The sequence below is a fragment of the Sphaerodactylus townsendi genome, linkage group LG08, assembly GCF_021028975.2.
Source record: "Sphaerodactylus townsendi isolate TG3544 linkage group LG08, MPM_Stown_v2.3, whole genome shotgun sequence".
NCBI classification, from domain to species: domain Eukaryota; kingdom Metazoa; phylum Chordata; class Lepidosauria; order Squamata; family Sphaerodactylidae; genus Sphaerodactylus; species Sphaerodactylus townsendi.
This window is the reverse complement of record NC_059432.1, coordinates 35,564,354-35,591,677: the sequence shown is the minus strand read 5'-3', so window position 1 is coordinate 35,591,677 and position 27,324 is coordinate 35,564,354. Positions and strand designations below refer to the sequence as shown.

General features: G+C 40.4%; 1 protein-coding gene across 7 annotated transcripts in view; it reads left to right on the top strand.

The window, feature by feature from the left end:
- Positions 1-27,324, top strand: part of PLCE1 (phospholipase C epsilon 1) — a 175,521-nt gene that overhangs the window by 114,113 nt on the left and 34,084 nt on the right. For 6 of the 7 annotated variants that reach the window (XM_048505288.1, XM_048505291.1, XM_048505294.1 and 3 more), the window contains exons 5-17: positions 4,354-4,499; positions 8,562-8,820; positions 11,169-11,383; positions 14,951-15,626; positions 16,293-16,475; positions 17,874-17,991; positions 19,899-20,049; positions 21,309-21,431; positions 21,522-21,658; positions 23,243-23,475; positions 23,808-23,869; positions 23,959-24,124; positions 26,264-26,371. In XM_048505288.1, coding sequence (XP_048361245.1) covers positions 4,354-4,499; positions 8,562-8,820; positions 11,169-11,383; positions 14,951-15,626; positions 16,293-16,475; positions 17,874-17,991; positions 19,899-20,049; positions 21,309-21,431; positions 21,522-21,658; positions 23,243-23,475; positions 23,808-23,869; positions 23,959-24,124; positions 26,264-26,371 — 2,577 coding nt within the window. The remainder of the gene's footprint in view (positions 1-4,353; positions 4,500-8,561; positions 8,821-11,168; positions 11,384-14,950; positions 15,627-16,292; positions 16,476-17,873; positions 17,992-19,898; positions 20,050-21,308; positions 21,432-21,521; positions 21,659-23,242; positions 23,476-23,807; positions 23,870-23,958; positions 24,125-26,263; positions 26,372-27,324) is intronic. The other variant, XM_048505290.1, reaches the window with a different exon arrangement.

Here is a 27,324-nt window from a genome sequence, read left to right as displayed (position 1 = left end):
CTGCAATAATGCAGCTTATCTCTCTGCGCCATGGGGCTCTAGCTTTAAATTGGGGGTATAAAAAGTCAGTTGGGCAGATTGCTTGGGAAAAGTGCCTTTTCATTCTTTTTTATTAAGTTGAGAACTGTGTAACCCATCTTACTTTTGATAGTTTTTGTGGAAAGGTATTTTGCTAAGGTTGCCAGGTCCTCCTGGGAACTCTTGTTGTAGCTGCTAGTCCTTGAGTGGCAGCAGGAGAAAAAATTAAGAAACAGAAGGTGTGGCCTATGGTGCGATGTCTCTTGTTGTTCTAGGAATTACCAGAAAATCTATGGTTTTACCCTAGAGTTTCTGGTCTTTCTTCAAGTGATAGGATGTCACTTACTTTTTTTCCCAGTAGAGAAGTCATAGCACCTGCAATACTGGTGCTTCCGAAGCCCCTGTCCCCAAAATTCCCAGGAGTGGTCAGACACAGCCTGGCAACCCTATGTTTCATTTAGATAATGTTGTAAAAAAACTGCACAAATCTTAATTTAATCCTCATGTCCCATTAGGAGCATCAGATTACTCTTGCATCCTCAATGTATCCTATTGACTCAAGGGCGGATTCTGCATGGGCCGTAACAGCTTATTTTCCCCACAATGGTGTTTTTGTGACTCACTAAATAAACTAGTCTTTTTGGAAATGCCTATCTGCAGCCAGCGCCTCTGCTCCAGCCGTGCTTGCCTACCTGTACTCTTGGTGCATCCCGTCTGTGTAGCCACGCAGGTGCCAACATTGATATCTGGGTCCCACAAGAGGTCAGCGTGACTGTGGGGATACATGGGTTCATTCCTGCGTAACTACGCAGGACTGGACAGGCGAGAAGAAAAAAACGCCGGGCCCCATGCAAAGGCCCGTGACCCGGCTGGTTCACATGCTGTCCACAGGGCGCCCAGCCATGCAATTGTCCCGGGGCAGCTGTGTTACCATTTACGCTGCCCACACACCGCCGTTGAAAACTGTAATAAAATACAATACACTGAAGTATCAGACCTCTAAGATTTCTAAACTGCATTTTGGCTTTTTCTTGAAGAATGCTGGAAATAGGAAGGGTGAAATGGGTGACAAGGGCCTGAGACTAGCAGAAAACAGGTCATTTAACAGAATCTCACCCAGGAATTGGAAAAAAAGTCCTCACTGTCAACCATAAAGTTGAGTAATTTCTCAGTAATCATTACTTTTGCCTTGATATTTAATTGTAATCCTCCTTTAGCACTTTTTGCTTTGGCCCTCATCAGTAGTCATTTCAGATATTCAATATTTTCTGCCAGTAATATGATGTCATGTGCGTATCTCAAATTTGTAGTATTCCTTCCACCAGTTTCTCTTCTGATGTGTTCTGCAGAAGTGTGTGGGGGTGATTTTCTGCCCCCCCATGTGACTAAATGGTGGGTGACTATTATGTGGGGAGGAAGGCAACCCAGCTCTACTAAATTGTCCACTTCCAGCCTTTGGGCCTTTGTTTTGTTTTCTACATTTGTTGACATATTCTTATCAAGGTAAAATGAATTCTGTTTCTGTGGTTTGGAATAGCTCTTTTGTTATCCTGTCTTGGTGATTTGTTTCTCCCAGTTGCTCTCAGTGCAACTTTTACTTCACTGTCCATTGGACCTGCATTAAATGCACAAAGTATTGCAGCCTTACAGCACAATCTAGATCTCCAGTGGGCTTTCCGAGGGCACAGAAAGGGAGAAAGAAGCAAAACCCCTCCCCACCGTTGGAAAATCCTCCATAGGGCCCAAAGGATGGCATAAGTCCAAGGCTGGGATTGTGGCACATCTGGCTGCAAATCCAAGGGGGGAAGCTAACTAATGTCAGTTCCATCCTCAGGAATGCCCCCGCCAGCCTGCCCTCCCCTTCCATCTATTCAGACTCTCGCACAACTCTGCAGTAGATCAGACTTCCAGGTTTTCCCGCTGCAGAGCTGAGGGGCAGCTGGCCACCAGTGCACTTGCTCCCTGCACGGGGAGGGGGGTTGCCTCTTACATGGCGAGGGGGCAAACACTCTGTTGCAGCCCTGTGCTTCTTCCTAACACATTTGCCACATGATCTGGATTGGGCTGCCAAAGATGCTAGATTAAACTGAAGCTTTGGGTGAAAACAGTGTATAAAATTACCTGTTTCTTGTACCTTGTTTTATTGGATTTTCTATTGAAACAATCAACAGTTAGAAAAATAGACAATAATTTTCAAAACTGGTTTAAAATAATAGTAGTGTATGTAACATGTCTACTATCTTGTGGCAAATAGTTTTCAGTTAATTCAACAAGTGTCATAGTTTACAAGATTAATTTGAGTCTAAAAACCAGCTGCAAATGGGACACAAAATGCAGGTTTTTTTAAAGAAAGGAATTTTTTTTTTGTATTGTATAAAACTCTCATCACTATAGAAATATCTATTATCATGCAGATCCTTCAGGACTAAAGAAAGAAAGGCAGGAAAAAAAAGAACACATTTATTATCTCATGCTGATAAGTGTTTATACAATGGGAAAAACCAAGCCCCTGGGAATTGCGCTGTAAAATAGAACAGTTGGTTTGAATTAGATGTCCATGTGAAATATAGCTTTTCCTTTCTTTTTCCTTTAATAAAAGTTGTGGGAAAGTAAACTGAGCAGTTGCTGGCTGTTAGACGACATCTATATGTGATCAGGTTTAGAGGTTTAGAACACAAACAAAACGACATTCTCTCTGACCCTAAATATGAAACAGGAATTGCAAGTATAGTCATATGGGGAATATGGGATTTTAGAACATGTTGAATCTAATATGTTTTGTATGTTAGTGAAATGTACACAGTTCTGTGAAAGTTAATATTGACATGCAGTACCTTGAAAGCTGTTTGCTTTAATATTGGCAGCACTGAAAAAGATTTGCTCTTTGGTAAACTGATGTACTCTGTTAATACATTATTACGCATAGAAGAAGAAAAAAACTTCACTTTCATACATTTTTACTAATTTACATTTTCATTCAGAAAGAAAGCTAACCTTATTTCACCACAGCAAAAGGATTTAGGGTTTTTTCCCCCCGCAAGCACTGTGTTCCAGGATGATTTTAGGGGGACATACTTCCAAGCATACATGCTTAAGAGCAGGGGTCCCCAGTGTGGTTGCCATGAGGGTCATGACACCCACCAATGCCTTTTCTGGCATCCGCTAAGTATTTTTAGGAAGTGGATGGGGCTAGCTAGGGCTTTTGCCTAACAAGGCTTCTGATTATTGGAGATTTGATTGGCTGTTCAGATTTTTTTGAAAAAACTGTCGCTTTGGCGGCAGCTTCAACCACAACACAAAGATTTACACTGGTCAATTCTGCACAGCATAATAATAATAACGAGTTGCAGCCATTATTTTTGAATCTGGGTCTGTTTTTTTCCTTTGCGTAAGTGCCCATTTTGCGTGAAAGAATCGAGTTGAGGTAGTGGGATATAATCTGTTTTCTTTCTGCCCCTTCGCACAGACCCACTGCTTTTAAATTAATTTACTTTTTACAATGCATCCATACAGGTATGTAGATAAGGGGGGGGTTTCCCTTGGGTTCAAATCCCCCCCCCCTTACATGTCTGAAGCGCCACTCCCCATTTGTGGGGTTTTTTTGCATTTTTAAGTGTTTTTTCAGTTTTTGGCCTGAAGGAGGCGCAGTTTTTAGGCTAGCACAGGGGTAGGGAACCTGCGGCTCTCCAGATGTTCAGGAACTACAATTCCCATCAGCCCCTACCAGCATGGCCAATTGGCCATGGCCATGCCATGCCAATTGGCCATGCTGACAGAGGCTGATGGGAATTGTAGTTCCTGAACATCTGGAGAGCCGCAGGTTCCCTACCCCTGGGCTAGCAACACCCAAATTTTAGGATTTTTGGGGAGACTCTCCTGATGATACCACCCAGGTTTGGTGATGTTTGGTTCAGGGGGTCCAAAGCTGTGGACTCCTAAAGGGGGTGCAAAGCTGGACCCAAAACGCGACAGACACGCTGCAGGGCCGGGGACTGTGCAGAAATCCTGACTGCATCGGGGCATTCCCCATGCCAACAGAGGGGCAATTTTGGCATGCAAAATCAGCCAGTATTGCCTCTCACCAGGAGGAGGGGGAGCGGCCACATTTGTAAATACATTCTCACTGAGCTGACTTGGCTGTGGAAAAATAGTAAAGCTAATTTAAAACATGCCAGAAAGCTATCTAAGTTGCATTATGTATGACTACTGGAATATTGTTATTATGAAATGTATGTATTCATTTCCCCTCCAGTAATTGTGTTCCTGCTTGGAATGTTAATATAAATAAAATGCTGCAAATATAGCTGATTTTCTAAATATTGTATGTTTTATAAGGTGAGCTCTTGGGTGACGTGGCTGATTCTGACTGCAGGATCTATGGAGGAAAAACGTGAAGTCTTCTCATATGTGGTACATGTGGCAAAATGCTGCTGGAACATGGGCAACTACAATGCTGTCATGGAGTTCTTGGCAGGGCTCAGGTACTTGCAGTTCATACTTTGAATAAAGGATACTTGGAGATAGATTCAGTTTCAGCTTCTGTTACAAACAGCTGTCCTCTTAAAAATAAACAGTACCCTGTCAGTCTCCATGTTAAACAGTGTAGTTGCAGCATTTATGTCTAGTGAACATGATACCCTCTCTTAGAAAATAACATTTATTTATTGTTTATTTATTAGATTTATAGGTTGCTCTTTTCCATCAAGGCAGGCTCAGGGTGACTCAGAGCATTCAATATACAGTGGTGAAAGAATAAACTCAAACCAAATATATACAGTTTCTAAAATTTGAAATGCAGATTTCATTCCTAGTGCCATAGACCTACAACCATAACATCCCAGCTGAGGGCAGGGAGTGAGGGAAAGAAAGGTAGATCAGCCAAGTTGGATACTGTGGCTGCCCTCAACCCTAGGCCTGGTGGAACAACTCAGTTTTACAAGTCCAGTTTTACAAGTTCCATGAGGCTGGGCTTCTGGCTCTGGTTGGACAGCTGAGGGATTTTTTGGTTCAGAAACTACCAGTAAGTTGTTATTTTCTGAGTGTAATGTTCTTTGGGGTGTGAATTGGGAGATACAGTACACTATAAATGCTATATTATGCTATAAATGTCATTTATGATACATGATAAGTAAGTTAAACTGGATACATTAGCATACAGTAGGAAGCAAACAGTACATCAGGGGGCAAAGGAAATACACTAAAATGGCTTAATTTGAAGGCTATACAATTTGAAGGCTATACAATTAGCAATAAAAATATTATTGATTAACTGCCCAAAATATTTTTTAAACCTTTCCTCTGTTTTTCTGTTAACATATTTATTGACAATTTTGAAAAAGCATTTCTATTTTTGTTGCTCACTATATGTTTCTCACAACTTAGCTACCCTGAATCCTTGTAATAATTGGGGAAAACGTTTAAAAAGTTTGCGTGCATGAGAGGGAGGAAGGGGGAAAGAAAGAAAGAAAGAAAGAAAGAAAGAAAGAAAGAAAGAAAGAAAGAAAGAAAGAAAGAAAGTTGGATAAGACCTAACGTAAAGTAGTTGCTTTACATGTTTTCAGTTTTCCTCTGATCCAGTCACTGTACTTGGAGGGAATTTTATCTTCCAGGTTTGTAATACTGGGCATATTACCATCAGTGAATCATATGAAGAGCATCTGCAACAGGAAATCTTGGCCAAAATGCAGTTCTTTCATCTGATTCTGATTTGTGTTTGCCTGTCAACCATTAAAAACATTGTGCTTTGTAGTTTAATAACAATACTCCTTTTGCTGTTGGTATGGATTTTTAAGAAATTAAACAAATTTTTGAACACAGCTGGTGATCAGTCATCATGCTATACATACAGATACTAGTGGGGCCCGGCCACACGTTGCTGTGGCAATTGTCCTTCTCATCACAGTCCGCAACCCACACAGATGTCCATGCAAGTCCAATGATCCGCAGCATAGCCTTTTGGGGTGGTCAAATGGAATCCCTCTTTCGCTTTTCAATTCACATTGTTATATGGTGGTGTCTTGTTTTTTTAGTATAAGGTAACCCTATCCATTCCACAACGGAACTGTCCAGAGTGCGAATCCCGCTGTCTATGAGGCTGGTTGATACGCACAGTCCTGGCTTGGGTAAGGCAGAACTGGGGCAAGGAGGCTATCCCAGTCAGGCAGCAGAGGCAGGGTGGTGAGGCGCTCAGATCGAGGCCAGCTCCCTGGGTTCTTAAAGGGCCATGTGCAAAAGAAGCAGAGCCAGTAGTGTTGCTTTGCCCCCACCCTGTGGATTTTCTTAGAAGGAAAATGCAAACTCCAGCTCGCTTTTAGTAAAAGAGAGCTGTGGCGAATATCGGTGAGGAAGTGGGTAAGGGGTGGTTGGATGTGAGGGAAGGCAGAGTGAGGTGTGTGAGAATGAGCTGGATGTGTGTTGTGTGGTAGCAGTGGGTGAGGCACAGAGAGTGAAAGTTACCTGGATGTGAGGGGGGGGGAACCCCACCTGACGTCTCTCAGGGCAAAGTGTGTATGTGTTTCACTTCCACGCGTATTACCTACCAGTATTACCTATTTACTGTTTTCACTGCTCATCTCCGCCCATCTGCGCGAACATTCTAAGCCCTCATACCAAGCCCTCAGGCCACAGACAGACAGGCTGCACAAACATTCTAAGGGTGACAGTTAAACACAGCCAGCTTCATGGCCTGGTGCACCCGGAAAAAGATGTTTTACCTGGCTCAGGTATTGAATTTCAGCAATGTGAATATCTGAAAACCTGCCCGCATTGAAAAGGCACGTTGAGTGAAAATTTGAAAGCAATCTGTCCAGTGGTTTCGGAGTTAGAGCGCGACTCACAAACGGACGGTTTGCCTTTATATATATATATATATATAGCTGGCTGGCTGGCTGGCTGGCTGGCTGGTTGGTTGGTTGGTTGGTTGGTTGGTTGGTTGGTTGGTTGGTTGGTTGCAGGATATGCAGGTCCTGGAAGATTGTGGTTGGTACTACCACTGTCTGTCTCAAGTAGGTTGCAAAATTGCTCATTCAGTGTTAACAGTTAAGTGGCTTAGTTTCTATGTATTTCAGTTTGCATATCTGAAGAATTCTATTGGAATGAGGGAAAGCCTTTAGGCTGTCACAAGAAAGAACTGTAATGTGAACGGAGTTTGTTTAAAATATTTTCAGTCTACTCTTATAACTGAATGGCTCTTGAGGCACCTCATAACTCAAATAAGAACAATAATAATTAAAATATCACAAGAGGAAACAGCAACATAGAAGAGCAAGTAAGAACAGTAAAGCAACCATTTTTAGCCTTGTAAATTAAAAATCAATAGATGAGCAATTAACAAACATTGAATGGCATGAAAAAAAAAGAATGGCATGAAAAGCTTCTGAAAATCAATGTTTCCACCTTGGGCCTAAAACATTTAAGAATAGCGACATGGAGAAAGTTCTGTGATCACGATGCCATGATGGTACAGATCTTTTTTTTTCTGGTAGCCTCCACCTCACTTCTAAATGTGGGTGGCACACATTTATTTATTTATAATTAATTAATTTTATAAAGCACAGCTACGGGCGGTCTGAATAATCAAATTGGTTGCTTTAGGAATCAACGGTATATGAGATACCCAAATCCCAGACAATTTAGGACAGTAGTGCCTTGATTTATGCTGTGAAACAAATTGTTAGCTAGAACTTTTACCACTTGCAAAATGTACCCTTGATAACTTGTACTCTTACAAGCTAGTTACTGCCCTTTAAGCCAATCGAAGTCTCTGGACTGTCTTCAAAGGCAACCTGACACTGGACATATTACAACAGTTTAACTCAGATGTAAGGTGGCCATATTCACAGCCATGTTCATTTGCAGTTTGCAGTAGGGGTGAGCATTTGGTAAATCTGACCCATAACACCCCTCTGAAAAATACTGTCTATATTTTTCAAAGAAGGAGGTCCCCCCCCCAAAAAAAGTGGCAATAAAAGGAACCAAAAAATCAAATCCCAAAAATGCAGAATTTTTTCAGAATTTTTCAGGCCTATTCGGCTTGCCACCTTTAAAAAAAAACAACCTCTCCCTCCCTCCTTTACCTGCAACCAGACCAGGTCCAACAGTGGCCAGCCCATGCCGCCTTTGAAGTCCAACTCTGTGCCTACCTCTGGACTCCACATGGGTCTCAGAGTCAGCAGGTGGCTTGATTCAGCTCTGCACTGCCTGCTGTCCCCCAAACCCATGTGGAGTATGGAAGCAGTCATATTTTTGCGGTTCAAATGTAATAACCCGAGAAGTTTCAGAAAAAATATATAATATTGCCTTTTTTGTGTGTGTTTAATTTTCCAAGCTTAATAAACCTGAACTTCATAAAAAAAATTTTTTGCTTCAGCCAACAAGGCAAACCACGATTATTTTTAAAAGCAGTTTGTCTCTTTGGTAATTCTACAACAATCACACAAAATCACATAACTTTTCATCATTAACTATGTGATGATGTCTACTAAAGTGCTAAAATATATTGTGGCTTATTTGGTACACAGTTTCTCTACTTTTTCCCCAAACAGGTCAAGAAAGGTTTTAAAAATGTGGCAATTCATGGACCAGTCTGATATTGAAACTATGCGAAGCTTGAAAGATGCTATGGCTCAGCATGAATCATCATCGGAATATAGAAAAGTTATCAACAGGGCTCTGAATATCCCAGGCTGTAAAGTTGTTCCTTTCTGTGGTGTATTTTTAAAAGAACTCTGTGAAATTCTGGATGGCACTGCAAGCCTCATCAGGCTCTGTCCTCAGTATAACTCTCAGGATGAAACACTACAGGTAAACCAATGAAAGTGAGCAATGATATTTTAAAAGGCTGTGATAATTCCTGCATTTATTAATAGTTGGAAAAGCGTAGAAAGAAATGTAAGTAAATAAATGTATAGTGAGTAATTTGTAAAATGCAAAGGCACAGCTTTCCAACCACCTTCTCCAGTTACGTAACTTTATTGCGTTAATTACCCAGTGTAGACAAGGATCCAGATAACTGCTTAAGCTCCACAAGGGCTTGTATTAGCCCAATTAATTTTGTTTTTCTATGAAGAGCTGCTCCCACACTACATAATAAACTGGGGTGTTGTGGGGTTTTCAGGCTGTATGGCCGTGTTCCAGTAGCATTTTCTTCTGCTGTTTTGCCTGTATGTGTGGCTGACATCTTTTTTCAGAGAGAAAAAGATGCTAGCCGGAAACCCCACAACACCCCAGTGATTCCAGCCATGAAAGCCTTTGACAATACATAATAAACTGTTTTTCAAATTCCCTTCCATTTCAAAAGTAGCTTTTCCTTCCCCTTTCAAGTTCAAAGCTGTCTTTGGTTCATAAGTCTTTATGAGATAGTAAAAGTGCAGTTGATGATTATGTTCTTTCAGTTATTTTGTAGTCCCTACTGATTTTGTAGTCCCTACTAAATATATGTTGTTTCTTCAGATTAGCTTTTATCATGAGCAGGGACAGCTGCTGTTCTGTTAGCTAAGATGAGGTGAAATGGGTAAAGCAAAAGTAATGTTGGTCTCCCTGGGCACCAGAAGTTCATTCCAGTCATAATTAACATGCACGTGTGCAATTTCCTCTTTAAAATAGTGTACAAATTGCAGCTGAAGAAAGTAGAGTAGTTTGGAGGCATTACCTTTTATTTAATGAGTGATGATTCGGATGTTGGGATAATCTAGTTGCCTCTTACTGTGATTCCCTAGAGCATAGTGGTGGAAGGTTTTTCTCATTTGAAAACTGTGATACAGGAAGAAGCTCTAAATTTCCAGGAGCAAAGGGGCAACTTGAAATACAAGTTTTGCAACAAGGGATCTTGTTATACTTAGCATGCAGATAATAAAGCTTTGGCTTTCGTTGCATTCTGAACTGTTGATTATCGTGTGCTAATTTAGGAGAGGGGCCGGCCCATCCAAATGGCCAGGCGCTGTGCCACTCCCAGAGAGGCTTCCCAGCAGAGTAGGGAGGCTTACAAAGAGAAAAAGCCACCCTGCCACCAAGAAGTCTCCATGGGGCTGTATAGACTTATACTCAGCAGCTTAAGTCTAAACCAACACCACCAGTGTAAGGCAGCCAATGGCCAGGAGGGATGGCTATGTTCCCGCTGCACCAGCGGCAGAGGCACAGGGGTACTGCCGCAGGGTCCTGCTCCGCATCCCACTGCCAGCGAGGGCGGCAGCTGCATGCTGGCAGTTTCACCCTTCCGTCGGGGTAAGTGCCCCAGGGAAGGCAAATCCACCAGAGTGGCTGCATTCCACTCCCACAGGCGAATCCCTCCCCCCGGATGTTATAGATCCATTTGAGAAATCTTTAAACCTGAAAAGGTATATGACCATGCTTATAGATTTACTTACTCAAGGAGCCTCTGATGATTTTATCTCAAGAAGGGACAGACTGAGGCCGGAGAATGCTCCTGGCCAATTGAACAGGATGTCATGGCAGCCATTTCTGAGAGCCAACTGCTTATGCACTCCAGGATGGAATCTGCATCTGAGATAGAAAATGAAATTGGAAGATTTACAGAGCTCAATGCTGAGTAAATCCTATGCTGTAGTTTAAGCCTATTGAAACAAATGGGCTTATATTGGGGTGACTGCAGAGGATTTCTGTTTTGGATCAGTGTTATCATCAGCCACGCATTATCTGATTCCTTATGCTCATGCCAAGTAGTATTTTCCCCACCAAAAAGTTATGTTTTGGATCATGAAATAAGATAGTAGTAAAAACTGAAGTTCCTCCATTCTTGTAAAAGATCTTGGGATCTCCTCTGGTGCTGTACTGTAACAGATAATGTGTGCAGGATTGCATGCAATAAATTCAGGCAATCCCAGTCCATATTCACAAGAGCCATCCTAGTTGTTTTTTGGTCATATACAGCAAAATGTGTCCCTAAAATACAGTAGCAATTGACTGGCTGTCAAGGCCTTGCACTTAGCAAGCAGCTGTCCGGGGTGACCTATCCTACTTCCATGTAGCAGATATTTTAGATTCATTCGCACATTCTAAATACCAGTTGTATAAGACTGGAATGCCCATCTAAAATGTATTTATTATGTAATTGTGTTTATTTTATTTATATTCCACCTTTCTCCCAAATGGGGACCTCATTGCCCAGTCATGCTACATCTTTTTTTTTTTAGTTTGTTGCGGAATACAACGGCCAAGATAACTATTTACAACGGGTAGGTCAAGATGGCTTACATAACACAGAAAAAGAATCAGCAGCTAACTATATCTTCCAAACCATACGGAGTTGTAACCGCAGCTTGGAATCTGAAGATGGAGAAGACAGTTTTATTGAATATGAAAATGGAAATTCCAGAAGAAATTCCTTGAAGGACAGAAACCGTTATCAGTAAGTATCAGTAAGTTCTGCAGGCAGAAGGGCTGTGTGGCAGCAGCGCCATCCCTGGCCGACTTCATGGTCTGGATTGGGTTGTTAGAGCAGCGAACTGTAATCTAGAGATCCAGATTCAATAGTCGGCTCCTACACATGAAGCTAGTCACAGTTCTCTCAGAATTCTCTCAGCCCAAGCTGAAGCAGGCAATGACAAACCACCTCTGAATGTCTTTTGCCTTGAAAACCCTATGAGGTCTCCATAAATCAGCTGTGACTTGATAATACACAAACATAATCTTATGCATGATCATGATAAACCAATGTATTGTCAAAGACTTTCATGGCTGGATTCAACTGGTTGTTGTGGGTTTTTGGGATGTGTGGCTGTGGTCTGGTAGATCTTGTTCCTAACGTTTCACCCTCATCTGTGACTGGCATCTTCAGAGGTGTATCACAGAGAGAAGTCTTGGTGTTTGTGGATTTCAGTGGCCTCCCTGTGTAGTCTAACATAGTAACCTTCCGAGTTGTCCAGAATTTCAGCGTTTTCAAATAAAATGTTATGTCCAGTTTTGTTTAAGACATGTTTTGCAACTGCAGATTTTTCAGGATGGTTCAGCCAACAGTGTCTTTCGTGCTCCTTAATACGAGTCTGAATGCTGCGTTTTGTAGTTCCAATGTAGACCTTTCCACAGCTGCAGGGTATGTGATAGACTCCTGCAGAAGTGAGGGCGTCTCTCTTTGCTGAGCGTAGCATCTGCTGTATTTTCGTGGTAGGTTTGAAGATGGTTTGTAGGTTATGTTTCTTCATTAGTTTCCCTATTTGATCTGTGATTCCCTTGATGTATGGTAGAAATATTTTTCCTATGGGGGGGCTGTTTCTCCTCAGTCCTCTGGGTTTCTCTTGGTCTTAAAGCTCTTCTGAATTCTGTTGTGGAGTAGTCATTAGCCTACAGAGCCCAGTCTAGATGATTGATTTAATCAGGGAGGAGGTGAAGTTCACAAATTTATTTTGCACGATCTGTCAAAGTTTTGATTATGCCCCTTTTTTGTTGTGGGTGGGTTGGAGTTTTTATGTAGATACCAGTCTCTGTGTGTAGATTTTCTGTATACTGTGAGTCCCAGTTGATAGTTGGGTTTGTGAAAGACATTGAAAAGAGGCAGTTTTCCTTCTTTTTCAGTTTCCATGGTAAAGTGGATGTTTGGGTGGATGCTGTTAAGGTGGTCCAGAAAATTCTGCAGTTCTTCCTTGCCATGACTCCAGATTGTAAAAGTGTCATCCACAAATCAGAATGTGTTGTGGGTTTTCTGGGTGCTGTTTCAAGGGCTTGTTTCTCAAAATGTTCCATGTAAAAATTGGCTATCACCAGGCTGAGGGGGCTTTCCATTGCTACCCCATCTGTCTTCTCATAATAATCATTGTCCCATGTCTTCCAAACGACACCACAACTTTGTTTCAGCACTGCCTAACAAACAGTTACTTTCAATGAGACATTGATTACACTTACTGATTGGTTCCCCACCCTGGAACATGGACAATATATACCCCACTAAACATTCCCTTCTCACTGGACACAATGTGCAACAGACTTCTCTCTGTGATACACCTCTGAAGATGCCAGCCACAGATGCAGGTGAAATGTTAGGAACAAGATCTACCAGATCACGGCCACACAACCCAGAAAACCCACAACAACCAATGATAAACCAAATCTTATTCTGCCATTGCTTCAACATTGGACTCATTTGCTGCTTCCACATTTGAAACAAAGTAATTCTGGCTGCAATAAGCTAGAAGATCTAGAATAATTATTTCCTTCATAAAAAATAGTTGTCTATATGCTATCTAATACCTCCACTTCATGACCACTGTGTCATTTTTAATATGCTACTGTATAAAAATTATTTAAACTAAGCAAATGTCTATTTTGTTGGACTTCTTCCAGTTCCGAACTTTTTCTCAGAGTCATGTATGGAATCATGGCACTCAAATGCTTGCAATCTTTCTTGCTAAGTTTTATGTTGCCCATGATGTAATTACTTCCAGGCAAAGCCCTTTCATCTTGTGTATGGTTTTACAGACCCACAGATACAACTAGGACTTGGCCGGAGATGCCGGGAATAGCAGCATGGCATCTATGTTGATCTTAGCTCAGAACATTATATCCTGCTGGAACAGCATTCTGATCCAGTCAAAATAAAGGTTATTTATTCTTGTTCCTAAACCCAATATATTTAAGGTTATGTTATCCGAGGTTCATAAATTATCTTAGTGAATGCTTATCGGAGCTAGTAAATTCTTTGAATATTCACAATAGATCAACACCATCACTCAGCACAGGTGTTGTTTTAATTATGACACATGAGAAAGTTTGTGCTCTGTGACCTCAGATCCCCTACTTCTCTCTAGTCAGTGAAAAAAATAGTGCAAAAAGGTGCCTGGAGTGCCTTGTATACATTTATATAAACGTAATGCAAAATTCAAGGCCTTTTACAGAATTTATTGGGTTTTTAAGAAGTGAGTTTTATAGCTTGGAAGTGAAAAAGAATGTTTACCTAATGTTATGAGCATATGCATACTTTATTGGACAGTGCTAGAATTATACTCATGAAGGAGAATATTACTCTCTGTTTGTGGCTTTTCATGGAATCTTCTTGAGGACCAGAAACAGTGGTAGAGCAGATGACATTTGGACTTAGTTGTTGGGGGCCTTGCTTATTTGAAGTTCATTATATAATCACTGTTTCTTCACCTAAATAACCAATGGGATTATTCTGAAGTTGTAATTCAGTGTGGGTCATCTATCTTAAACAGAAAACAGCTAACTTTTCTTTCCTACCCAACAGGTGAGCCAAAATGTTTTGATTACTCAACATAAAACCATTATTTCAGTACAAACAGTCCAAGTTATATTGTCTGTTATACTGTAGTGGTATATATCAATGATCTTTTCTTTGTCCTTGTGATTAAGTTCCCTTATGTTGAGTCAGACGACTGGTCTTCCTAGGTCATTATTGTTTACTTTAACCGGCAGCAGCACACCAGGTTCTTAGAAAGAAGAACCCACTACCAGAGCCTTTAATTGGAGGTGCTGGGAATTGCACTAGGATACTCTTGTGTGCAAAGCAGATAAGCCACAGCTCATCCCCTGAGTCTAGTCCTATGAGCCATAGCTCATCTCCTGAGTCTAGTCCTATGTAACAGAAAAGGGATGGACAAGATGGAGGTTTCCCTAACAGTCAGTTTTCTCCAGAAACTTCCCTTTTGCCAGCGTGGAGGAGTAAAAACAACTGGATAAAGTTTTGTTGCAAAAGAAGGTGGTTTCCTTCTGCTCCTTTTCCTCTGTAAATTGCTTTGAAATGAAGAAGTCGCCCTCCGACTAATATTACGGTTAACATCAATGTAACTTAGATTTTGGCCTTTAGACAAGATAATTTTTAAGAATCTTTGCATGCGTCCAAGGCGGTTCAATACATATTCTGAAGCTGCGTGTGCAAATTATGGGGAAAAAGTTGTATGGCAATGTTTGGGGGAAGGAGCTTAGTTCCATGGCAATGGAAACCTTCTTGTATCTTGGTTTGCAGGTTTATCACTGGAGATCTGTCGGATTCTGAAAGTGACATATTTGAACAGTCCAAGGAATGGACCATACAGACTGCTGAAGAACAGCAACAAGCTTACACCCATGGAATAGAGCTGATTCCCTGGTACGTGCTGTCAATCAGAGCTGATGTTCACCAGTTCATGCTGCATGGGGCAACAGTAATACATTATGACCAAGAGATGCATTTGTCAGCCCGCTGCTTTCTTCAGGTCCAGCCTGACAACAGTACATTAACATGGATGAAATCCAATGCTGCTGGCTCTGCAAATTCTAAAGCGAAAACGAACATACTTGGTAGCACTTCTGAACTTGGTAAATTTCAATTTCTTGGCAATACTGGATTAAACGGACTGGTGGAAGGCTGCTTAGACCTGTTTTCAGCAAAAGCGGTATATATGGGCCACTCTGGCATCGATATACACACTGTCTGCATTCAAAATAAACTTTGCAATATGTCCCTTGAAGAGAACGGTGTAACGCTCTTATATGGGCTTCAGACTACTGAAAACAAGTTGTTACACTTCGTGGCTCCAAAATATACTGCCAGAATGCTTTTTGATGGATTGCTGGAACTAATGAAAGCTGTCAGGAAAATGAAGAAGTTCCCTGATCAGAGAATGCCGTGGCTGCGGAAGCAATACGTCAGCCTCTTTCAGGTAAAGTGAACTGTGATAGAATATGTGTCCTTTAAGGCCCACAAAGGCCCTTTCCGCACAGCAAATTACAAGCGGGTTGCAGGTGGGATACATGAACCTGTATTCGCCCCGGGCTGTTCACATGGCTGGCCACGCTGCTGCCTTCACATGGAGGCGCATCTTTTTCCCCCTTACTTCCCAATGATGTGCAGCTAAACTGTCAGGCACACATGAACCCCCAGAGCCTTCCTGACACTTCATGTTCCAGAAGTGTCTGCGTGGCTCTGCAGATGGGAGCCGGGAGGTTAAAAAAAAAAAGCTCAGCTGCATAATGTGCCTCCCATCCGGGGCTGTTTGCTTCGCTGCGAGGTGCATTAAAACAAAAGAATTGCATAAATTGCGATTCTTGAAAATCCGGGGGCGGGGGGACACGGAGCGAACTCAGGTTAGGAGCAGGATCCATGTGAAGTCCCCCCCCCCCCAACCCGGGTTTTATTTCGCCCTTAACCCATGTTTATTGCCCCGTGTTGCTTCCATGGTTTCTTGTTTGTGTAGCTGAGGAATCCTTAACCCTGGCTACCCCAATTAGTTTTGGTACCATGCATGCACAAAATAAAAAGAAATAGAAGTGTTTCTCTTTTAACTTTGTATCTTGTCCATTTTGATAACACTGGGGACTTTCATTAGGAGGATGGCAGATATGAAGGCCCAACCTTGGCTCAGGCTGTTGAGCTGTTTGGAGGGAGACGCTGGAGCTTAAGAAATGCTAGTCCAGGAAACCTGACCAAAGGCCCAGAGAAACCAAGTGTGCAAAGAAACAACACTTTGGGAATAAGCACTGCCAAGAAAAAGAAGAAAATGCTCATGAGGGTAAGGTTTTCATTTATTTGATGGTATTGCATTGCTGATTTAAACTTCTTTTGTGCATTTCCTGCATAATTAACTTCAGCAATGGAGATAAAGAGGCATTATAAGCAGAAGTTATGCACGTTATTTCTTTGCATTCATTTATTTAGAGGAAGTATAATTTTTGTATTTATTATATTTTTTATTTAATTTATATCCCACCCTATCCCCGCAGGGCTCAGTGCGGGTTACCACATAAAACTTTAAAACAATCCAAGCTTTAAAATGCATGTACAGATAGTACAAATGGTACTTGGAGCATCCTGGGTGGTATTTTTGACATGAATTAGACCTTTGTCTGTATTATGGAAACGGAAGGGAAGGGTCATGCATCTGAAGCATGCACAGTATTTTTGCCTTGTCTGGAAATGTCCCTTCTCCTGCCTGCTAAGCAAATGAATTAAATGGAGAAGCAGATCAGCTCAAGCCAAGTTTCTGCATCTACTAATGAATATTCACTGATGGAGTTGCTAAGGGGGAAAGTAATTAAATAATAATGGAAGAAAAGCTCCCCTTGTTCCCCCATGTAAGTTCAAAAGTGCATTTTACCGACATTTTGGCAATGGATATTTTGCAAGGATTACATTTAGTGCTTGAAATGTTGACATGAATTTTAAAATATTTTTGGTAAAAAATTATGGCTATACTTTTTTTAAAAAAAATTGAATTCTAGTTTCACTCTGGGAAACTTTTTTTAAAGATACAGAATGTTGCAAGTTAAGTGTGTGAAACAATTGAGAATCTTTTGATTTATTAAATTTATGCCAGTTGGTCTAAGCCCGTGGTAGCGAACTTTTGGCACTCCAGATGTTATGGACTACAATTCCCATCAGCCCCTGCCAGTATGGCCAATTGGCAGAGGCTGATGGGAATTGTAGTCCATGACATCTGGAGTGCCAAAGGTTCGCCACCACTGGTCTAAGCTATTATGTAAGAGGGTTAACAGCTGAAACACTTGAGTAGTTGGTTCAGTAAGCATTACAACTACGGAATCTCCCTACCCCCTGGTAAGCATTGAAGTGATGACCAAGGAGTAGAATCTGGAACCGGTACAGCAAACGCTCAAATATTTCCCTATTCAAATGGTCGAAACTTTTCAGATTCATTACGGAAACGAAAACAAAGCAAACTACAGGATAAGATTTACTGTCATCTGTGTACTCTGAAATGAAAACACATTAATCATTTACTTCCACTTACCATGTTCCTACCTCAGAGAAATGATGAAGTTTTTTCAAATACATATTTTTAGAACTTTGAAAATAGATTGCAACTGATAAGTAAGCCTTGCTAAGTAAGAGAAGCCGGTTAGAAAACTTTTTATTAAATAAATAAGCTATTATAAAGCAATATGTTTTTAAGGGTGAAAGCGGAGATGCCACTGATGATGAGATGGTAACTCGAAAAGTCAGACCGTACAGAGAAAATCGGAGCAGAAGTGGCTCAGATCCTCAAGATATTGATGAACAAGAAGAAATGGGTAATGGTCATTTGTTTTTGCAGTACATTTGCAGACTGTGTGGAAGCATTGGCTCCCCCCGCTCCGCCCCCTGGGCTGTTCTCAGTGTTTAGAATATCTCTCTGAGCAACATGGGGTGCAATGGTACAAGAGGGCTCTGGAAGCTCTGCTGTGCATTCATGGTGCTCAAATAGCCCTATCCAAAGCCTGCACTGATGCTTTGCCTTTGCCCTGTCGCCTCCTTGAGGGCTTCTCGGCAGCACAGGGAGGCTAAAAAAAAGTGGAAGCCTCCCCTCTGCTGAGGAGCCCTCCATTGGGCTCTGTGGACTTACATCACCCAAAAGGGTGTCCTAAACCCAAACCCCTGTGTTCTTTTAAAAATGTACATTTTTAGACTAAATTTTAAAAACATGTCTTCCTGGTAAATGCTCAAGGTGTACTGCATAATTACAACTTTTTAAATTACCAATGTACACTTGTCAACAAAGACTACTTTTTCTGACTTGTAAATAATTTTGTGGCCTTAGATAGTTGTATTAGCAGGGCTATTTTTAACATAAATCAGTTCCCTCATGCCAGATTTTGTGAGGCAACAATAATCTATTCCATCTCATTCTGTATGTAGTCTGTCTGCCTTCCACTCCAAACCCCCATCTGGGAGCTGGAGGAAATTAAATTCCTCACCTTCTTGCTCACCAAGGATTCCTTGAAAATGGTGTTGCAAGTCATGCATCCCAGTTTCTGAAGCCTCAAGGTTGCTGGGCTTTTGGTTGAGGCCATACTGTGAACCTGTGATATTCCATCCAAAATAGCTAACCTCCCAAATGATCAACTATGAGCCATACAGTATAAAAAACATCTGCGCTTGTCCATCTGGTGCATTAGCCCTCCCCCTGTCCCCCTTAATAAAGAAAAATGTTGAGTTGGGGGTTAAGTTAATTTTAGGCCGAGTTTTTACTGATCAATTCTCCATTTTAGGAATTGTATTTTAAAATTCTATAGGAATAGTTTTTAGAATTAATTTATGTGCATTGTGTTGATCGTTGGTTTTAATTCTTCTCGTAAGCTGCTCTGAGCCCAGTTCCAGCTTGGAATTGGGCTGGGTTTAAATTTAATTAAATAAAATAAATGAGAGTTCAACGATCATTTCTGGTTGCCTGTTGCATGGGCAACTGCTACCGTATTGTGGCCATACTGTCATGCGAGGAGCAATCTTATCAGAGTTCAGGGCATGCGCAAAGAGCTACAGTAGCGGGGTGGTAAGGTGAGCTATTTCTTCCAGCTCTTGGAGTGAGCAGGTCAGCCCCGGCTGTTCTTTAGGACATAATAATGAAAGTACAGTAGAGACCTTAACAAGTCCTCTCAATAGTCCTTCCTGATATCTTTTAGAGGAACAAATTTTACTATGATTGTCATTAAAAATAGTTATTCTAGTAATTCCCATGTTGCTAATCCAGCTATTTGTCTTCGTTGTTTGTCTATTTTCTCATGTCTATTTTCAGTTAAGCCTTAGGGCTCTCGTCCTCATTTAAAGCTGTCACCTGAAAGGTTTTAATTAGTGTGGGGAATTTACTGTATTTATCTGGGGGAAATATCTAATGAGAGATTAAAACTGAAATAACAGTTGCCTTTTTATTTAATAGAGAATTGATATATGTAATGCTTAGCATGAAACGCTCCATTTGGCTGTTTTTTGTACATTTTGAGCAGCACAACAAGATGAAGATTTTGAGTTGCCTTTTCCTTCAGTGCATTTGGAAGCAAACATGAAAAGTTGTGTATTTTTCATAAATGGCCCCTTTAAAATAGTTCTGCCAAGTGTAAGTATTTTGTGGACATCCTTGCGGCAGCTCACATGAGGCTTTTATTTTAAGGAGAAGAATATTATCAACCCATAAATGTTAATGATGCAAATCTGTTTTCCTTAGAAGCAAACCTTGCTGGTACCAGCATTCTGCCTTCCAAAAGAGCACAGTCTTTGTCTACCTCAGCTTCATCTAATGTAGCGTCCGGGTTATCATCACCTGGCAGGCCATTATCATCTCCTGTGATATCATCTTCAACAAAAAGCCAACTTAGGTAAGGAGAAAATATGACTTTGGATTTTTAAAACTATCTGTAACTATAATGCTTAGCCCTGTTACTAGCAGCACCAAAGAGTGCTAAATCTACACATGCACCTGGGATTTCTTTATAACTTCCCTCATCAGCAGCCCTGTCGTTAGCTAAAGACCCGCAGATTTCATTTCAAAGTATGCATCTGCATGTGTGAGTCAAAATTAAATCGGTCTTAGATGCCTCAGTGGAAAACTTTGACCCAAGATCTTGCGAGTCACAATTATAGGTTGGAATAGTCTTAGGGTTAGAGAATGAAGCCTGGGATGGAAGGGATTTTAGTAGGGTATAATGCCACCCTCCAAAGAAGTAATTTGCTCCAGGGGAACTGAGTTTTGCTGTCTGGAGATCAGCTGTAATTCTGAGAGATCACCAGGGCCCACCTGGAACTTGGCATCCCTAACTGCAAGCAGGAGCTCCAAAATTTTAATGCCCCCCAAGCCTCCCCGCCCCCCCCCCACCCTGTGGAAAACTAGGATTTGGGGGGAAATGAAGCTGAACTATACTTCCATAGATAATTACCAAACTAGGGATCAGCACAAGGAAATTATACTCACAAACAATGTACTGAATAGAGGAATATAGGACATGATGATGAAATAATTTTTCTTTCTTAACACTAAAGCCAATTTTAATATGCAGTCACACTACTAGAAAAGAAAAAAATTAAGTATGGTGCATCATTCCTCTCTATAAGCCAATTAGTAGTATAAACAAAAAAATTACATGTGGTGCATAATCACACTCTACAAACCAATCAGATTCATATTCAAACAATAATGCAGGCATAAACAAGGATCCCTAAAGCACTTTAATAATACATAAAGTAACAATCAGAAGTCCAAAGTAGATTCTACTAGACGAATCATTGTTTATAGTACTAATTGGCTTTTATGCTAAGAAAAACATAGATTATTTTCTATATTACTCTATTCAGTAAGTTGAACTATACTTCCATGACATGTCACATTTTCATCTGCCTGGAGCGTGCTGTTGGTAGAATATTAAAACAAACAACTTTCCACAGAAGGCAACGAAAAACATTGCCTCTTGATCCTCTATGTATAGACAGTATTTGAAGGAAAATAAATACAGAATTGTGGTACAGTGTTAATATACAGAGTCAAACTGATTGCAGCCCTGTATAAATGACAATACATACCTGCTATTGGTTCCCTCACCAAAACACAGAGCAATTGCAGTGGATTCTTTTTTCCCCTTAGTGGATGGAGCAGCAGCAGTTGGCATGGAAAGGTTAAAGGAGGATTGAAAGGCTTCCAAAATTTTATGGATTCTGACAGCAGCATGACTTTTGTTGAATTTGTGGAGCTCTTCAAGTCTTTCAGGTAACATATATTTCATTGATTCCTAGCATAAGCTTCTAAAAAGACTTGTGTTACAAAAATAAATAATAAGACATAATTTGTACATCGTAGTGTTCGAAGCCGCAAGGATCTGAAAGACCTCTTTGATATGTATGCTGTGCCCTGCAGTCGACTGGGGTCTGATTCTGTTCCACTGTATACCTCTCTAAAGATTGATGAGAACACTAATGGCTTCCAGCCTGATTTTGGTGAGAAATACTAATTCAGCTGTATGTTTACAATATATAGGGTTGAATTTCCTGATGTTGGTTCAGACATAATGCAAAACCATGGTTCTTTTTTTACTGTAGTTAGTTGGTCATGTCAGGATTCAGTTCATAGTTGGCCAAATCCTGTTTTGTCTGGGCAAATCCAGTTTCAGAGGTGAATTCCGCACGGAAAATTTAAAAGAGTTTAAATCAAGTTTAAAAATGAACCGCACCTTTTAATCGGGGTTTCGCCCTCCCCATGGCAGCATTAATTAAGCAAAAACATTTAGGGCTACATTGCTTTCCGGAAATGCAGCAATCCACTCTGCAAAGCAAACTCTGTTTTTTCCTCTCCTGATTGGCTGGCGTGCCTTATCTCTTGCTGAAAATGTTATGATATCATGACGTGATCTTGTTTTGACGCTGGACACGTCGACACATTTTCTTGTGTTATTGTCTCACGAGATGTGATGTTTCCTAGTGCTTCCATATTTATGTGCCTTTTAAAAAGTTTTCATTTGTCTGCCTCTCTCTGCCTAGGAAATGTGCAGCTTGCTTGGAGGCCAGCTCCAGCGCAGCTGCAGCTTTCAGGTTGCATAGAGGGAGAAACCAAACTCGAAAACAAAACCACGAGATGCTGCGTACGCATCGATCATTTCCGGCGACCGCTTATTGGTCGACGGGAATTTCGTCACTCTCCAGGGTGGGAACATAATGAGGTTTAGTCGCCTGCCCTTCCCCTCGAGACAGAAATTAACCGTGGCAACCAAAAAGTTGTACTTCCAACGAGGTACGGTTAAAACGCGGAACTAGGGTGGAAAAGAGCAACAGAACTGGGAAGAAACCCTGTTCGTCGCTCCAGCGGTGAGGAGGCATGCCTGAAACCTCTTTTTTTCGGGTGAGTGCCACGCTATTAATTGACCGTGCGGATTCGACCTCTGTGGCCTGGGCTCTGTAAACGAGCATAACAATGGATTGCTGAGCTACTGTTGGGCTGAAAAAAACTGAAGTTCTGACAATTTTCCAACTAAAAAGATGTATTATTATAATAACGATACTAATAATGCCGATCGGCACAACAGTGTACTGAAATGAATGGAGTTTGATTAGACGTGACTGAGAATGGGATTGTAGTCCAAGAACAACTGTTAGGAACAAATGAAATATGTTAGTTGGCCTAGTCAAAGTTCTTTGGGAAAATATGCCTTCAAAAACTTTGAATTATTTTAAGCAATAAGCTATTTTGACACAAATACTAACAGTAAACATGTAATGCATTGGCTCACATAATGTTATGACAAAACTTCCCAATTCAGAGATACAGTGTAATTTATACCTTCTAGGAATTTAACTAAACCGTATCAAAAGCATTATTCAGTGTACTTAAATATCTTTATGATCAGTTAGCCTTGCATTTTTGTTAATCATATTCTTGAACTAGATACGTTTTAAACTCTGAATAAATATGCCATGTTCAGATATTCCTAACCCAGTTCAAGTTCAACCTTTATTACGGTCATAGTAGATAAAGTAGATAAAATACAACCAATTAAAATATACGATATATTGTTTGTTTGTTTTTAGATTTACTGACAAGGAACATATCAGATTTGTTCATTAAGAGTAGACAGCAGCTATCAGACAACCAGCGACAAATATTTGATGCAGTTGCTGCAGCAAGCATTGTTACTAATGGCACTGGAGTAGAAAGTGCTTCTTTAGGAATATTTGGTATGGGCATCCAGCAACTCAATGACTTCCTAGTAAATTGCCAAGGAGAACACTACACATATGATGAAATCTTCAGTATTATCCAGGTTAGTAATACAAATATATTAGAATGCATTTACTCACACTGCTTGACCAATTTTGGGCAATTTTCCTCCCTCTTGCTGCAACCCAAATAATATTCTGTTGCAGGAGCTCCCCTTTGTCCTAGTAATATCCTTAGGGAGGATTAAGGGTTGCTGGGGGAATGGGGAAAGAAGACATTAAAAATCTCCTCTACAAACTAGTCCCATTTACAAAAAACCTCAGATCTAACCAAATTGTATTGTAAAAAAACCCACCTTTTTACTTAAAAGTGTTCTTTCAAATTATGCTGTTCAATTTACCAATATGTTGACACTTTCTTTTTTGCCTGTTGCAGAAGTTTGAACCTAGTACCAATATGTACCAGCAAGGATTAATGTCATTTGAAGGATTTGCACGGTAATTACCTGAGGATCACTTTGATTAATGATTTGGCTTGCTTTGCATGTCTGTTACGAAACACTCACTTTAAATTTCGGTATCTCCAGATTTTTGATGGATAAAGATAACTTTGCGTCTCTGAACAATGAGTCTCAAGAAAATGTAGAAGATATGGCATACCCCCTATCGTATTATTTCATTGAGTCCTCGCATAATACATACCTCACAGGACATCAGCTAAAAGGAGAATCCTCAGTAGAGCTTTACAGCCAGGTATACCAAATCATTCTACTACCTCCTTCCCCCCCTGAGGGTTTGTTTGTTTATCTGGAACGTCACTGAAGCGTGACCTTTTCTGCTTTCTAAAACTTAAATGTTCCAAGTACTTGCTTGTAAAACATAGAAAAACATGATGTGTGGGAAAACTGCTTGTGTGCACAGTTGTGCTCATATACTTTTTTTAAAAAATAATAATAATATATTTTAGCTTTGTTCTAAGGCAAGAAATGTGGGTTTCGTTTGAGAGTTGTAGCATTTAGACACTAGCCAGTCTGACCTAACCTGCTAAAATTAGACTTTCCCACAGGAAAGTCTGAGCTGATATGTTAGTTCATTTAAACGTCAACGCACCATTCAAAATAATGTAAGTTGTGCTGCAAAGATGAGCTTGTAGTGAAATGGTTACTCATGAGAGTGTTTCTTCTAGGAATATTATATAATATTTTAGACATTCTTTCCAAGCAGTATGACCCATGCAAAAACAAGTATTACTCCCCAGAGGTCTTCAAGCTATATTTCGTATATGTTGGAAACAGATTAGGTTTCAAAGAGATTACAGAAGCACCATACTTCCCGTGAGTGGGAATTTAATTCTCACCTCATTAACGGAGAGAAATTAGTTTTTCACTATATGTGTCCATTTTATATGTTATTCAGGGTCACACCGCAATTTGCCATGGGGCATGTTCTCAACAAACAGCTGCAACTAATCATAGTTCCCTGATGGGTACCCATATTAAGGGCTTGTCTCATTCATAATTACAAATTGACATGTATGTATGTCACACATAAAAGTACACTTTTTTATTTATTTACATAATTTATATTCCATATTTCTGCTCAAACTGGGCCACCAAGGTAGCTTTGTGTAAAAGCTATTCACAGAGTGTTATCCGGATTTGGGGTCTGCCTCTTGGAATAGTGGGAGAATTAGTTAGGTAAGCTCTCTGAGAGGCAGGCAGGAGATCCATACCTGTGTACACAGAGATCAGTTTCTCCAAAAAACCACTCAAAACCAGGATTGAGGTAAAAGAAGTTACACTTTTATTAAGGAATCAAAAATAAAAATACACACAGAGCAAGACTTAAGAAGCCTAAGAAATAAATGGGTTGAGTGATGGCGAGAATAGATTAAGGTATTGGGAGGGCAATAATTATCACTCCAGAAATGAAAAGGTTCGAGGGAAAGCAAGAGAAACATAGAGCATTTCTCCCAGAGAGCAACATTGAAAGCACGGAGGAAGTACAAGTGGTATGGATGTGGGGGCTCTAGTTATAGGAAAAAAGGACCCTCTGGCAATGATAAGAGGATTGATTTCCTGGGACTGTACAAAATTTTGTTCCCATTCATGGAAAATGCTGTTGGCAAATTTCTTGATTAGATGAAAACAGACACTTTCCAAGACTTGATGAACTTGGAATGTTGTGATGAAATTAAAACAAAGAAACTGTGGAGACTTGACAATCCTTAATAGCTGAACAGGAGCTTTCTAGGATTAAGTTACCATTGGGGGGAAAGGGGGCAGGTCAGTACAGGAGGTTCTTGATGAGGTTAGGGTGTGGACATTTGCAAATTTGTTGAATGACCAGAGACAGGTGTGCTTTCTCAAGGCTGGGCTGCTTTTAACTAGATGTGAGCGGCTATGCCCTTAGGAAAAGCATTGTCTGAAACTCTGCATTCCTCATTTGGGAGGGGGAAGAAAGATGTAATAGGCAGACCCTCTTGATATCAAACTCTTGCTTAATTCCTGAATCAAGACTGGCATCCATTTTAGCCTTGCTGTTTTCCATGAAATCTGTCAGATCCATGTTATGCTCATATCCATATGTGTAAAATGTATGGAGAGGGCAATCAAATGTTGTGACTGGCTTGGAAGACTATTGCAGAGACAGACTATGTAACTAATATAAAGAAACAAAATAAAAACAGTGATGTGATTCAGAACCTATATACAGAGAGGTAGGGATAATGCTCAGTGGAGTCCCCTGTTGCCCCCCACTCCTTCTAAGCAAATAGGTTCTGCAGCACCTGGACCATTTGTTGGAATGGGAGGCAAAAAACCGAGGCAAACACTACATGCTGCTGTTTGGTTCTATAGAAGAAATACATTATAATGACCATCTTCATTTCAGGTTCTCTTACAAGGGTGTAGGAGTGTGGAACTAGACTGTTGGGATGGTGATGATGGAATGCCTGTCATTTATCATGGTCATACACTCACCACTAAGATTCCTTTTAAGGTAAATTTTGTGATTCCTTCTATAACAGTAATTACCATATATAATCATGTATAAGTCGACTTTTTCAGCACATTTTTAATGCTGAAAAAGCCCCCCTTGACTTATATTCGGGTCGACTTATACTCAAGTCGGTATACTGTATGTGCTATACTATAGTTAAGCTCTGTGTAACCCAGGATCCATTAGGGGGAGCTAAAGAGCTCAGATTTTCCATATAAGGAAGAAAAGGCTTCATTTCCTCAGAATTGTTAAGAGGCCTGTATTTCAGGGTTGAGAATGTTTGTATTAATTGTTGAGAAGGGGATATTGTGTTTATATTGATTGACTATTAGTTTGTATTTTGGTTTCCTGTTATAAAATGTTATGATGGGTGCTGCCTGTAGCTGGAGCCAGTCAACTTCACAGAGTTCAATTAAGAGGCCTTGAACCTGTGTGTAGCTAGAGAGAACTGAAAAAGACTGAGATCCTGCTAGTCTGTTTTGCATATCAGGCCAGAACTATTTATATATTGATATGTTTCTGTATTGGTTTGCCATATTTCATTGTTATACTTCACACTATTGTTTATGAAACAGAAAACAGATTTAAAGTTTATTTTGTTGTAAGTCTGGTGAATGTTAAGGGTCACAAGGTGGGATCACACTGTCAAAGACTTGAACTCATTTTCCATTTCTGATAATATCCCTCTTAAAATCTAAGTTGGGTTTTATTTGGACATACAGATGATGAGGAGGAATCCAGGTTTGAAGGATTTTAACTCTTGTGTTTTAGCTTGGTTGCTGATTGAGCTAAGGTTTTTGTACTTTTATTGTTGATACTATATTGTTCTTGTTGACCCTCTTTTCCACTTACAGAGCTGGTTTACTGTTTTTCTTTGAAATAAATATTCAGGAACATTTAACCTACTGATGCCTCAATTAATGTAATTTTATTGGTATCTATTTTTATTTTTG